At 41.8% G+C, this 14596-nt stretch overlaps 1 protein-coding gene across 1 annotated transcript; it reads right to left on the reverse strand.

Annotated features, from left to right (window-relative positions):
• Positions 1–1450: 1450 nt before the first annotated feature.
• On the reverse strand, positions 1451–13638 carry CCDC43 (coiled-coil domain containing 43). Its single transcript, XM_060082545.1, has 5 exons — positions 13379–13638; positions 9236–9323; positions 7553–7688; positions 6163–6221; positions 1451–5014 (listed from the first exon to the last, which is right to left on the reverse strand). Exons 1-5 carry the CDS (start codon positions 13580–13582, stop codon positions 4827–4829), a joined length of 675 nt encoding a protein of 224 aa, XP_059938528.1. The 5' UTR covers positions 13583–13638; the 3' UTR covers positions 1451–4826.
• Between the last annotated feature and the right edge of the window lie 958 nt (positions 13639–14596).

Raw genomic sequence — 14596 nt, forward strand, 5'->3', positions numbered from 1 at the left:
TTTCATTACATTAATTTTCTTTCAGATTTAAAGGTAATACCTTAATGAAGTCTAACGTCTATTTTAAAATCTTCTATTTGGAATGAATCAGATGTAGTTTAAAGTGAATTCAAAGGTAAAGTTGACTACTCTAGGGGTTCCTGGGTAGTCAAAGATAACAAGTTTAAGTAAATTAAATATTTCCTAACAGTTAAAATATTGCTGAAACCCATTCTGCAGTGCAGGTAAATGCAGATGTGAAATTCTTCTAAAAGATAAGTTTCATTTACGTCTGCCTTAGTAAGTATAATTCCAAATAATGAATCTAAGTGACTGTAATCCAATTATGGCTACAGTTTAGTAACCAAGACATAGTTTTGATTGTGATATAAAAGTGTTTTCCTTACAAAACTGAATAATACCTAGGGAACAAAGGAAAACAAGGATGAACCCAATATTCATGTAAAAATTTAATATTTAAAATACTACCATATTTATAAATTTGAAATCTTAGTACCTAAGTATATGGAGGAAAATGCATCTGATTCTCCTAAAGTAGGGATAAAACATGCAAGTTACTGAATATAAAACCTGTCCTCATTTGTGTATATTCTTTAAAATTTAATTATACTATCAATTATTAAATATTTCCAGTTTTAAAGTATTTTAATTGAATCAAAAACAAGACATTTCCTTTATGTGGATCTTTTAGACTTGATGCACAGTAACTAAAATAATGATTATTGTTTTAATACCCTTAGTTTGCTGCCTTTTATGAGGGTATCATGAAGTTCTAAAATGTATTTTTTTAAGGTTAATCTTTAACTAGTTTAGTTTGCAATTGGTTAGTGTATATTTTGTGTAGCTCTGTTCATTAGTTTGCTTCTGTATTTTTTAAAAAGCGTTCTTGAAAGCTTGGCTTTTTCTGTTTCTCATCAATTAATATCTTTGTGTGGAACCTGAGTAATTTATTCATTAATATGAAATGTTGGTATTATGTAATTCAGAAGATCTTGGGTTTTAACATTTCTAGCAGGAGTTAAACTATAATATAATGTACTGATTAAATTTAATTGAACTATCCTTGACTTGAAACACTAATGTTTCAAATGTTGGTGTTTTTCCTAGTTTTAGAAATCCTGGTATTAAAAAAAAAAAAAGAAGAGTATAATCACACCACATAAATTTTCTTTAGATGATATTCAGAAGAAACTGATTGAGAATGCAGGAGTAACTGTAGGGAGAAACGCTTTGATCACTGAAATGCCTTAGAACTACCCAAATGAATTACATTGAGGGTAGTCAAATAAAATAGATCATCCCACCACAGTCACTGCATAGAAAGTGGTTAAGTTTGATGTAAGACATGTTGGGTGTTATGAAAACAAATATTGAACTGAATTTAGTTCCTCAGGAAAAATAAATAAATTACTTTGTTGAAAATATTTAGTTTCATTTTTTTTACGTTTGTATTAGTTTTTTAAAAATATTTATTTATTTTCTTTTATTCTTTTTTGGCTGCATTGGGTCTTAGTTGCAGCATGCAGGATCTTTCCTTGTAGCTCACCGGCTCTTTGTTGCGGCATGTGGGCTTCTCTCTAGTTGTGGCTTGCGAGTTTTACTCTCTAGTTGTGGCACACAGGCTGTCCAGGGCACGTGGGCTCTGTAGTTTGCAGCACACGGGCTCTCTCGTTGAGGCGCGTGAGCTCAGTAGTTGTGGGAGCTGGCTTAGTTGCCCTGCAGCATGTGGGGTCTTAGTTCCCCGACCAGGGATCGAACCGGCATCCCCATCATTGCAAGTTGGATTCTTTACCACTCGACCACCAAGGAAGTCCCTGTATTAGTTTCTAACATTAAGAGTCACTCATGCCAGAAAACCAATTAAATTTCATTTAACTGATAAGAACTTGTGGTAAGTTTTAAATTTCATTATTAACACATAAAATAGAGTTGGTAGATAATAAACCAATGCCATTCAGATATCCTTAGATCTAATCTGACCTCCTTCAAATTTGTTCTGCCTTTGTGCTAATCCTGGCAAACCAGAATAAAAATTCTGGGGAAACTTTTACATGACAGTGGTCAGAAATTAAACACTAGTCCATTAACAAAAAACAAATACAAAAATTCTTTGAAATTCTGTTAATCAAGTCATGCTTTGGATAACTCAAGTTAGTAGGTTATTCCTTTCTATTGTATACCCTCTGATGGTTCTTAAGCACTGTACTTCTGAATTACAACCTATGAATAATCTGGTACTATAACGTTTTATAGGGTTAGGAATTAATGTTATGACTGAAATTCCAAATTTGGCCTAAAATGTCAATCATACCACAGAAAATATGGTTGTTTCAAGTTTGCCTTTTGCGGTATTGAATATTTTAGACATAAAGGATTTATTGGCACCTGAGTTAAGTGGATAACCTTACTCAGAGCCTAATGAGCTGATCCTTTTTGTCTGTTTAAGCATTAGTTCAAGTGTACACTAGTTATAACCTATGTAATAGAGTCCCAGAAGAAAGAATTGCCTACTGTTATAACAGATTGAAACTAGAACCCTTCAGGGGTCTATGGATATAAACTGACGCTGCTTCAGAGACCAAAATCAAGGTGAGAACCAACCAAAAATCCAAAATATGGGTTATTAAATTAAAATAGGCTCTCTCGGGCTTCCCTGGTGGCGCAGTGGTTGAGAGTCCGCCTGCCAATGCAGGGGACGCAGGTTCGTGTCCCGGTCTGGGAAGATCCCATATGCCGCGGAGCGGCTGGGCCCGTGAGCCATGGCCGCTAAGCCTGCGCGTCCGGAGCCTGTGCTCCGCAACGGGAGAGGCCACAGCAGTGAGAGGCCCGCATACAGCAAAAAAAAAAATAATAATAAAAATAAAATAAAATAAAATAAAATAGTCTCTCTCATATGCTATCTGTAGCCACAGCTACATATGAAACTAAGACTCCGGCAGTACTTCAGAGACTTCAAAGGCAATCTACTGACTGTCCAAAAAAGAAGGTAATCTTTCTGATCTCCTAATATCCAACTCATAGAAAGGAAAACTGAGGCAGAGAGTTTATGGATTCCAGGAAGAGGTTCTACTAGCAGAAGAGATAACTGGGCTAATCAAAACGTAAGTAAAATTCAAACCCATTCCTAAGTGACTATCCACACAGAACTCACTTCCAGGTGGAAGGAATCAGAATAAATCAGAAGACTGATTTAAATAGTTTATTTTTTTAAAAGGTGGTTATGTAAAAAAAATTTTGCAATGCCACGGTTATAGGAGTGTATAGAGGTGACACATCGTTTCCTTAACCATGCGTTTTACCTTCTGCAGAAAGGTAAAAAAATTTGTTAATCTCATAGTTAATGGTATAAAACAGAGGTCAGCAAACATTTTCTCCGAAGGGCCAGGTAGTAAATATTTTAGGCTTTAAAGGTCACATAAGGTCTCTGTCACATATTCTTTTACAACCCTTTAAAGATTTAAAATCCATTGTTAGCTTGCACCATACAAAAACAGACTGGGCAAAATTTGGTTGCTGGCAGTTGTTTGCCCACCCCTGGTATAAAATATCTACTTTCTGTCTTGACAGAGGAATTGCTGTCTTCAGGCTTCTTGACAGTCTACTGCCTGAAGTAGGGAAAGGCCTATTTACAACCAAATGTGGCTTGTGACAAAAGTAGACATGGAGGAGAGTTCCTACCCACTTTTGACTCTCCCAAGCAGTTTTTCCATTCACTCACTCATTCAATAAATTTGTTGCACCTACTATGTACACTCTTAAATATCTTTGTGTTAGCAGAGATTTCCAGTGTTTCTTCCTTAAAAGGGTTTCTTTAAACTTGTAATTATCAGGTCCTTATATGTTCTAGGGCAGATCAGGATTAAAATCTCTACTAGCACTCAAGAGGATTCATGATTATAAAAAATGAATCTAGCTAACAATGATATCCTTGCACTCAATACTGACACATCCTTCTTAAAGTCAGAGCTCAGGGCTTCCCTGGTGGCGCAGTGGTTTGAGAGTCCGCCTGCCGATGCAGGGGACATGGGTTCGTGCCCCGGTCTGGGAAGATCCCATGTGCTGCAGAGCAGCTGGGCCCGTGAGCCATGGTCGCTGAGCCTGCGCGTCTGGAGCCTGTGCTCTGCAACGGGAGAGGCTACAACACTGAGAGGCCCGCGTATCGCAAAAAAAAAAAAAAAAAAAGCACGGCCCAGATGAGGAAAAATATATAACTATCTCTTATTAAAAGACACTTTGTTTCCTACCATAGGCTGAAACTTTTAAAAAATCTCAAATGTAGAACATCCACCAAATAACTTCTCATTTTCCTAGTTTGTTGCCATGTAACATAAAGTCTGGATCCAGGTAGGGCTCTTCATCAGCTTCCTATTTCAGCCATAAAACAATACATTTAGGGGTGAATACTACTTCTGAAGCAATTGACACTCCTACATTTCATCTCAGGGAAGGAGTAATCATGATTCTGCTCCTTCAGGACAAAAACTGTCAGCTTTCTGAATATTCCTGCTCTTTATCCCAGGTGAGGGAAGACTTTTTAAAGTGGCCAAAAGGAGTACAGGACTTCAGTATTAAAATGTAAAGGTTGCCCCCATTCCAGATCTTTGGTACAGACATCAACTACAATAATCTGCTTACCCACATCACAGAGACATGGCACATTTTGTAATTAGAAATGTTTGTGATTTTCCTTTTGACCATGTAAACAAAAGGGGAAATGCCTTGGGAAACCAGTTTTGCAATGTTTTCTCATTTCTCTTAAATACACAAGTGCACAACCAGTTCTCCCTTTGACCAAGTTCATGAGGAGAAAATAGAGTGGACCAAGGTTATCGCTTTCGCTCTCCTCTTTGAGTCCTTTTCTTTTCCTTTTCCTTGCGCTCCTGCTTGGCTAGCTTGTCCCTCTCCCTCTGCAGCTTGTCCTGTTCCTTCTTCCTTTGGGACTCATCCCGAAGAGAGTCTCGCTCCAGTTTTCGGGCATTAAGGACATCTTCCAAGTTGGTGTTTCGAAACAGAGCTACAGGTGAGTTAAGGGATGAGGGTCCAGGTCACACAGGTCTCAGCTCCTGCTCTCTCCTCATTCTTGCTGTCATCTCTCTACATGCCAAGTCTTCAATACTCTCTACCTATCCCTAGTCTTAAAAAAAAAAACCTTACGTTTATCTTTGGTCTAATGGGAAATCCTAAAACTACCATTAGTAAAAAATTAGAATAAAAATCTCATTCAGACTTATCTCGAGTGTTAAATATTTCATGAAAATGAAATTTCATTCTACAATAAGTACTTATATCATTCACTGACACAATATTGTATAGTATCCAGGCTAGTTTTAGTAACTATATTAAAGTAACTGGCAAAATTTTTATGTACTTGGTATTAAAATGCTTGAAAAGAGTTAAGTTGTTTAACCTTACTAAACTTTATTAGGTTGCTCTTTTCCCTAGACCACTAAAGCTTATGTGAAAATCATGTTCTAAGGAAATAAGTTTAACCAGTTAGAAAATACCTAGCCAAAAACTTTACTCTTCATTTCTTACTTTAAAACATAACCTGTTACTACCAGACAAGCTCCTCTTTACTCTTAAAACATATTTTTTTTCTGTTTTAGTGCTTTAAAATGAGTAAGTCTCCCTGAAATAACCCCCGCTTCTCAGATAATCCACCATACTCCTCACCTTTAAGGTGGATTTCTAAATCCACATTCTCTAGGAAGCTGCTCATAAGTGATTCTGTTGGTAGGGATTTTCCTCAGCACGTATGTTTCAATCTGTCTGTATTTTAACTTAAAGTCTTCAGTGTTTGTAGTCTCTTTCCACTGAATTATAAGGTCTTTGAGGACAAAGACCAAAACTGCAATATTGTTCTATTTGCTTCCACATTGCTCGGAAACCCAGCACTTTACGCAAGGAATATAGATTCTCATTTTCCCTTAGAAATCCTTTCTCTAAACTAACCCCTTCACAGTTCATGTTAACATAATTTCTTTGGGGAAAATTCTTGCTAAATTGACTATTTAGTACTGTCCTAGGACTGGGGCTCACAATGCTGGCCTGACCTGTGTCCTTGGAGGTAAATGGAGCCCCCAGCAAGGACAGTAAAATAAAAACTGACCCACAAGAATATTCTATGGAGAAACACATGGGGATGGACACAGAGAAGGATACATTTCTCAGAACCAATGCTCATCATGGTGGCACCTGAATCATCCTTCTCATCTGCTTCAGTGAGTGACGTTAAGGAAAGTCGGATGGAAAACAAAGGTTAGCACATCCCAACCCAACATCAGAAAATAGTGACTAAGGTGATGGGTAGGGAAAGCACGCTGAATGGAAGGACTCTGTCAGGGATATGACGGTAGCCCCAGGAGAGTCATCTTTGGAAGTCTCAACTTGGGGAAGACTGCTCAGAGCTTCTGTAAAACCCTTATCTGTCAGAGGCTGAAAAGAAACTGAAGCTGGTCTAGGTGGACTGCCACATTATCTGGGAGCCAGGGGATGGCAAGATAACCTCAAAAACAGTGGTTCTCAAAGTGTGGTTCCCAGAACTCCCCGAGAACTTGTGAGAAATACACATTCTTGGGCCCCACTCTGGATCTACTAAATCCAAAACTGGGGGGCATAAGGCCCAGCAATCTGTTTTAACAAGTCCTCCAGGAGAACCACTGCTACAAACATTCTTTTCTAGCCCAAGAAATGAGATTTTGTAGTTGGAACCTCAGCTCTGCCAAACCTGGCAAGAAAAATCATGAGGGAAAACTAGAAGAGGAGTTGGCCCCAAAGAGCCTAAGAATTCTTTCCTAACCTAGTGACGTTTCTGGTATGATGTCCACTCCATTCAAGCAGGCTCAGTAAGCTAAGCATTCCCTAAACAAATTTCAAATTCACAGGGAACCAAGTCTGCCCCTACCAGCAACACCTTCTTTTTACACAGTCCCCACTCAAATTCCAGGTTTATTCTGGTGTTGCTTTGGGGGGTTCAGTCTCACTTTTATTAATTATGTGGTCACTGGAATATTAAAAAAAAAAAAAAGATTCAAATGAAACTGCTCCAAACTTGGGAATCCAAATTCAAATCCAGGTTCTAGTCCTGGTTTTGCTATTCATTCTTTGAATGTCTCTGATCAACCATTCATCTCTTAGTGCCTCAGTTTCCTTATCAACTGTGAAAAAATATAAAGATGGATTATACATGTAACACTGTACTTCATAGAAAGGTATTATACAAATATAAAGAATCGTAAGTGTAAATCAACTATGAAGAATCACAGCTAGAGCATATTTTCTGAAAACACAGTTAACAGTGTTCCATTCAGGCATTATTTGTTTCACACTGAAGTTTTCAGGAACATATAGATGTGTCTTAAAAAATGTAAGTCCAGTATCAACCATTCCAACATCATTCCTCATGCCCACCAAGGGCTATAGATCACTGCCATTTTAGAGGAGAAAATTAAGCTATAGAGGGGGATTGGCAGCTTCCCAGAACTCACTGTAAACCAGCAAAGGCTTTTGGCTCAAGCCTCAGAGAATGGCGCTGAGACTCCAGAAAGGATATTCCTCTTCGTCTGTCACGTCAGCATATTGCGCCAGGAGCGCAGCTTTCCTCTGCTTCTCCTCTTCTGACACCATCCTGGGCTTCACCACAATCTGCGCCTGCTTCTCAATGAGGGTGGCAATGGCCTGGACCTCATCTGGGAGGTGGTGAGAGGGAAGGGAGGGACAACAAGGTTGTATGTGAGAGGAAACATGCTCACCGAACCACTAGTCCACCCTGGCAGTGCTTGGAGTAAAGGCAAGGGCATCTGCTGACTCCTTAGAGCTCTGGGGTGCAAAGGAGGTGCCTCGGGGGCCAATGAGAAAGGCAAGGAAAGGCCATGCAGGCCAGGCTTTAGGTCTCGTATCCGTCTTCAATCAGAGCAGCCCTGCTTTTACTTGTTTTATATATTGAAGTTCTGCTGCTTTAAAAAAAAAAAAAAAAAAAAGGTTAAAAAGCACTGCATTAGAACCATAGATAATCAAGCCTCCAAACATGAAACTTTCTCTCCTCTCAACTCAGAAACCAAAGAAGGAATCTAGCACCAACTTAAGCTGGTCTATTTCATGTTGATAATTATGCTAGGTGAAATTCTTATATTATTTTAAAATAAAATCATCTGTTAACTTCTCCATTCTCAAAGAAAGGAGACAATGGTGTCAAGCAGTGATTCTCATGCCTGGCTGCATATTAGAATCATCTGGGGGAGCTTTAAAAAAGATAGCAATGCCTGGGTCCCCACCCCAAAGATGTTTATATAATTGGTCCATGGTGTGGCCCAGGCCCAGGCCCTTTTATTTTTATTTATTTATTTAAAAAATTAATTTATTTTATTTTATTTTTGGCTGTGTTGGGGCTTCATTGCTGCACGTGGGCTTTCTCTAGTTGCGGTGAGTGGGGGCTACTCTTCACTGTGGTGCGTGGGCTTCTCATTGTGGTGGCTCCTCTTGTTGCAGAGCACGGACTCTAGGCACGTGGGCTCAGTAGCTGTGGCATGCAGGCTCAGTAGCTGTGGCTTGCGGGCTCTAGAGTGCAGGCTCAGTAGTTGTGGCGCATGGGCTTAGTTGCTCCGCAGCATGCGGGATCTTCCCGGACCAGGGATTGAACTCGTGTCCCCTGCATTGGCAGGCGGATTCTTAACTACTGTGCCACCAGGGAAGTCTTGGCACTGGCACTTTTAAACGTACAGCAAGCAATTCTAGTGTACAGCCACGACTGAGAACCAACATGTAGATAGCTTAGAATAGATTTTATTCAAGTTTGGATTTATGATTTGAGCTTTCTGCAGTTAATTTGTCATCCTAACGGTAACATCTCTTTCATTTTAAAGGGTGGAGGGTTTAGCTGAATAAAGCAAAAGACCAATCATAATTTGTGTTATGAAATGAGAATATGAAAAAGATGGGAAAATATAGTTGACCCTATACCTGCAGAGCAAATCCACAAGGGGGAGTGGGAAGAGGAATGAAAACGAAAAAAGAAAAAACCACAATGAAGAGAGCCATGGTCAGCTGAAGCGGAAAAATGTAAAAGGAAAAAAGAAAACCAATGCTCAGTTAAAAAGTTAAAGTAAGCTGCTCTGTGTTTGCCAGTTTAACTTATTTTAGGGCAAATGAGCATCCACTGGAGAAAACTAAAATCTCTTTCTCTAACAGCTGTAGAGTAAAGGCTGTTGGAGATGAGACGTAAAAACTCCAACTCTACCTTCTTTTTTCACTTTGGTGACAACATTCTGAGTTTCCGACCATCGCTCCACAATCTCCTTGCAGATGTTAAGAAGGGAATCTTCTTCCTGGTTGGAAAAGTAGACCAATTAATTTCCTGAGAGCCCTCAACCTGAACAAAGTCTACGCAGAGGGCAGAGCTCCCCCTGCTGGTGATGAGAAGAAATCACAGGGAGGGTTTGGGAGCCACAGAATAGAGATTATGTTTCTCTTCTGAGGCTCCAAACACAGAGGTAATCCTGTGTGTGAGTCCCAGAAGCCACATCTGCTAGGACAAGAGCACCCACCCCATCCTGCCAAGCTCCAAAGGAAAGGATTCTCACCAACTCAGGGCAGTCCTTCTCCTTTTGGGGCAAAAACCTGTTGCTTGAGTCAAAACTCTATGAAATCTTCCTTGGCCAATTTACTCAACTCAGAACACTCTCCAAAGTTTATCAACTTTCTTGCTGGAACATATCCACGAGCTTGCTGATCCATAATAAAGAGAAGTTAAGTGAGTAGATGGTCTCCTATACAACCATTCCTCTGTACATTTTTCATAAGCAGACATATTCTGCACACCAACCAATCTTCCTCCTTAGCATGGTATGACAGAAAGGATGCTGGCTTTCGTGTCAGACTTACTTAAATTCAAATCCCAGATCTATGAGCAAGTTTCTTAACTTTTCCAAACTTCACATCTTCCCAGGATTTGAGAGAGGATGAATGTGTATAAAGGGCCTACAGTCCTAACCACTGGTGGTCCAGCAGTTAGGACTCCATGCTTTCACTGCCGTGGGCCAGGGTTCAATCCCTGGTCAGGGAACTAAGATCCCACATGTTGTGCACCGCCAAAAAATAAAGAAAAAAAAAGGCCTACACCACTGGGCAAAGAATAGGCATTTCAACAAATATGGGTATTTCCCTCCATCTTCTTTTTGGCTGCCTTCACCATCTTCATCTTCTACCCCTCAGGATGAGCTGTCAGTGTTCACATTTCCTAATGTGTCAGGCACTGTTCAAATACATAAGAATTCTCAGAGTTCTGAAAACAATCTCAAGAAGCACTCTCAATTTAGAGATGAGGAAACCAAGGCACAGAGGTTAAGTAACTTGCCCAAGGTGATACAAGTAATAAGTGGATTAAACAGGATTTGAACCCAAGCAGTCTGGCTTTGAGCCCACGTTCTCAACCGTTATATTACACCATCTCTCAGAGAAAAGTAAGGAGAGGCAGAACACAGACTTACTGTGGATATCCTTATTTTGTACCCAACAAAGGATTCCATCCTCTACCCTGCATACTTTTAGCATGCATGCCAGACATATTGAACTTCTTTGGTCCAGAGTTCCAGTCTTGCAAGGATCCCCAGCAGGAAAAGTGAAGGGAGAGGAAAAGAAAAAAGGGTAGGAAAAGGAATGGAGAGGCAAAAGGGAAGGGGCCCTCATCCAAACCAAAGAAGTTCATTCCTCCGTTCATTTATTCATCCGGATGGTTCCTGCCATATTCAAGGCACCAAGATGAGTGCTAAGAGATGAATGAGAAACAGTCACTAGCCTCATAACACAACTTAGAAGGCTGGTATAGAAACAGCTGCGACGAAATATAATATCCTGTCTACTAAATCACTGTGATAATCATTTCATGATGTATGTAAGTCAAATTGTTATACTGTACACCTTAAACTTATGTAGTGCTGTATGTCAATTATATCTCAATACAACTGGAAGAAAAAAATGTAACGTCCTACTTAATGCTATGACCCTACTTAAAATTGCTCACCCCTCCATTCCACTCCTGACCCTCTTACAATGCTCCTTTTTTCCTAGCACTAATCATTTTCTAACATACTACATAATTTACTGATTATGTCTTTCCTTACCGGAATATAACCCTTTGAGGGCAGGGATTTCTGTCTATGTTGTTCCCTAAAGTACCTCAAGCACTTAGGGCAGTGCCTGGCAGAGAGTAATCCATCAATAAAAATTTGATTAATCAATCAGCGTGGGACTTCCCTGGCAGTCCAGTGGTTAAGACTTCGTCTTCCAATGCAGGAGGTGCGGGTTAGATCCCTGGTGGGGCAGCTAAGATCCCACATGCCTCATGGCCAAGAAACCAAAACATAAAACAGAAGCAATATTGTAACAAATTCAGTAAAAGAAAAAAAAAATCAATCAGCCCAAGTGCAATCAGAAGGAATAAAGGGAAGGATGACAGAAGTTTTTGTTTACTGTCATTTGCTCCCAATTATATATACTATTCTTGAATCTTACCTCAAATTGTTGCTGACAAACTTCTAAATTCCTAATATTGAATTTAGCCCAATATGGCGATTGATTTGGTTATGCCTTTTGTTTTTCCTAGAATGGGATTTGGTACAATAGTCGGGAGGGTTTTTTTTTTTTGCGGTACGCGGGCCTCTCACTGCTGTGGCCTCTCCCGTTGCGGAGCACAGGCTCCGGACGCGCAGGCTCAGCGGCCATGGCTCACGGGCCAAGCCGCTCCACAGCATGTGGGATCTTCCCGGACCGGGGCACGAACCCGTGTCCCCTGCATCGGCAGGCGGACTCTCAACCAGTGCGCCACCAGGGAAGCCCTAGTCAGGAGCTTTTATATGCAGCCCAACTGACTGACAGACAATAAGCAGTGCTATGAGTGATGTGTTTGGTCTATACCATATTCATTGGCCTTGCTGCCCTGTAAAGTTGCTCCTCAGTTTTCATGGACAGGACCCCTGCCTCCCCATATCATTCCTGGCCAATTCTTCCCAAAGTCATTTTCTACATAGAAGGGGTTGGGAAAACTGTGAGAAAATTAAGCATGGTGTGTGAATTGGGCAGAGGGAGGGAAGCCACCTTAAAAATGAGTTTGTCTTCTGCAGTTTATGCAAACAAGAGGGAAATACAAAGAACCAAATCTGGTCTAGATAACCCTTCTACCAAGAGACTGTTAAGAGTCTAAGGCAAATTCATGCCTGCCTTTATCTGCAGACATACAGTTCTAAGTAATGATACAATGTAAAGAACAGGTCACGGAGCTGGTACCAATGAGTACCCAAATTACTTCAACTTCTTTTTCATGGAGTCTTTAGAAACTTCCCAGTGGGAGATTTTTTTTAAAGTAACTTAAATTGCTTGCCTCCTACTCTTTCCCTCTATGACCTGCAATGTAATGGTTCAAGAAAAGAAGTTACTCCACTGTGTTGTATTTCCACTGAACTTATGAGTTGCACCACAAGCTATGTTAAGGCTTTCCCATTTATAGGTCAATCTCACCAGAGCAGGCTCTGGAACTAAAAGAGGGCCCTTGCCAGGAGGCCCTGGGACAGCTGCACTAGTGTTATGTTTTAACCACGTGACCAGTCAATGAACTGCACTTTCAGCAAGTAAGTGTAGGTAGAGATGAGGGCAGGAGAAATGATCAGGTTGGAAAAGTGGACATCTTGGTGACTTACTACTTAAATACAGTTTAAAGCACAATTTCTGAATTCTTGAATTTGCTTCTAAAAGGCTAAGTATCAAGTTTATCTCTCTTCTTTAAAACTCTGATCTCTCTTACTCCCCAACCTACTCCCCCCAATGATTACTTTATTTCTAAATACAGTAAAGGATCAAGCACAAAATTTGTTTCCGTTCTGCCTAGGCGTGAAAAGACCTCTACCGCCTAAACTGACCTTTTTTGGACTCCTACCTCCAAAATAGGAAACCGAGAGGGTACCTCCTGCAGGCTTTTGTCAGGGGCACTGCCTCTAAAAGGGCACAGACATCTCAGAGCACTTAATTCCCCCCTCTGAACACTGTCAGCGGGTGGGAACGAAATTGGTTGTTAGACGATTATGATAAAACTCATTTAGACATTTCAACGCCTTTGGAAGAATACTCACCCAGCTCATCCACAGGCATCTGAGAGGGCCTTGTCCTCAAGAATAAGGTAAAGCCTTTCCTCTCTATGCACCTGCAACCTTCCGGCTCCCAAAACCCTGGATGGGGAGCAACCCCCTTCCCACAAGGCCCAGGGCTCAGAAGAGTATTCCTCTCCCAGGTGAGACCACTAATCCTCTGGGACACCAAGTAGGGAAAAGGGGATACGAAGAACTGACAGGGGCCGGCAGAGAGGCTAAAGGAATGTGTCCGGGCTTCTCACCAGGAAAGCAGAGAGGATACCCTGCAGAGCGTCCAGCTTCTCCTCTTCCTCCTCCTCCTGAAGGACACCCAGGATGTAGGCACCGTAAACGGCTCGGTCCACTCCCAGCGCCTCCAACCGTCCGTCTAGCCACGATTCAAAGCCGCTGCCCCCTCCATCGCTCTCGCCGGAGGTAGCAACGGCCACTGCGCTGGGCGCCGCCATCTTGGGGCCAGGGTCCTGCCAGCCCCCAGGGCGCCTACCGCAGCGCCTGACGGGCCGCGCCACTGGCTCACTGCGCATGCTCAGAAGCTAAATCCACGCCCCGGCGCGCGGGGCGTAGAACCTAGTCGACCCGTCGGGACCTGCCGGGGCGGTTCGTACCTTGTAAGTAGAGCGCATCTTGGCTTACACACGGTCATGTGGTCTCAGGAATCCGGGCTGGTGAGTAGTCTTCACCGACTCTTTTTTTACAGTTGGGGAAGTTCGGAGGGGTTCAGTGACCTGACCAAAGTCACGCGGCTAATAACTAAACGGGACTGGAACTCACCTTCGATTCTAGCGCCTCGACCGGCCTCACCAAGCCGCCCTTTCACGCCACTCGTGGGAAGCTAAGCCACCCACTCCCATACAGCTTTCAAGGAGGAAACAGCTGGCTCTGTCCGGAATGCCCACTGTCTCTATCAGCTGCTACCACCTGCGCCTTTCCATGCTCCTCCCGTATGAAAACTCAAGCTCCGGAAAACCTTCCCTGATTCCCTGCAATCTGTGTTAAGACCACTCCAGTGTGCTGCGGTTGCTTCTCTGCATTTACCATGCTGTGCTTAACGCTCCACCGGACACATAGTGGGTGCTCAGTAAATGAACAGGCAACCTCGAGTCATTTCTTTCCTTCACTCACTCAACACTTACACAGAAATAACTCCGAGGAGCCTTCTTTACCCATTGTCAAGCATTATCTAAGAGCTTTTGATACATTATCTCTTTAATCCTCCCAACAACCGTGTGAGGAGATGCTTTTATTGTCCACATAGTAAAGATAAGGAAAATGAAACACAGAGTCACACAGTTACAGGGAGCCCAACCAGAGGCAAGTGCTCCTGCACAGCAGGCGGAGCCTCAGATGGCTCTCAAAACACCTGGCTCTGGGCTGAAATGAATTACCCAAGAACCCGGGATGGCTTTCCCTGAACTGCAGAGGAGGCTGGCAGGTCACTGGCCTGACTTTTTCATTCACTA

Source organism: Mesoplodon densirostris, chromosome 18 (genome assembly GCF_025265405.1).
Source record: "Mesoplodon densirostris isolate mMesDen1 chromosome 18, mMesDen1 primary haplotype, whole genome shotgun sequence".
In the NCBI taxonomy this organism is placed as follows: Eukaryota; Metazoa; Chordata; class Mammalia; order Artiodactyla; family Ziphiidae; genus Mesoplodon; species Mesoplodon densirostris.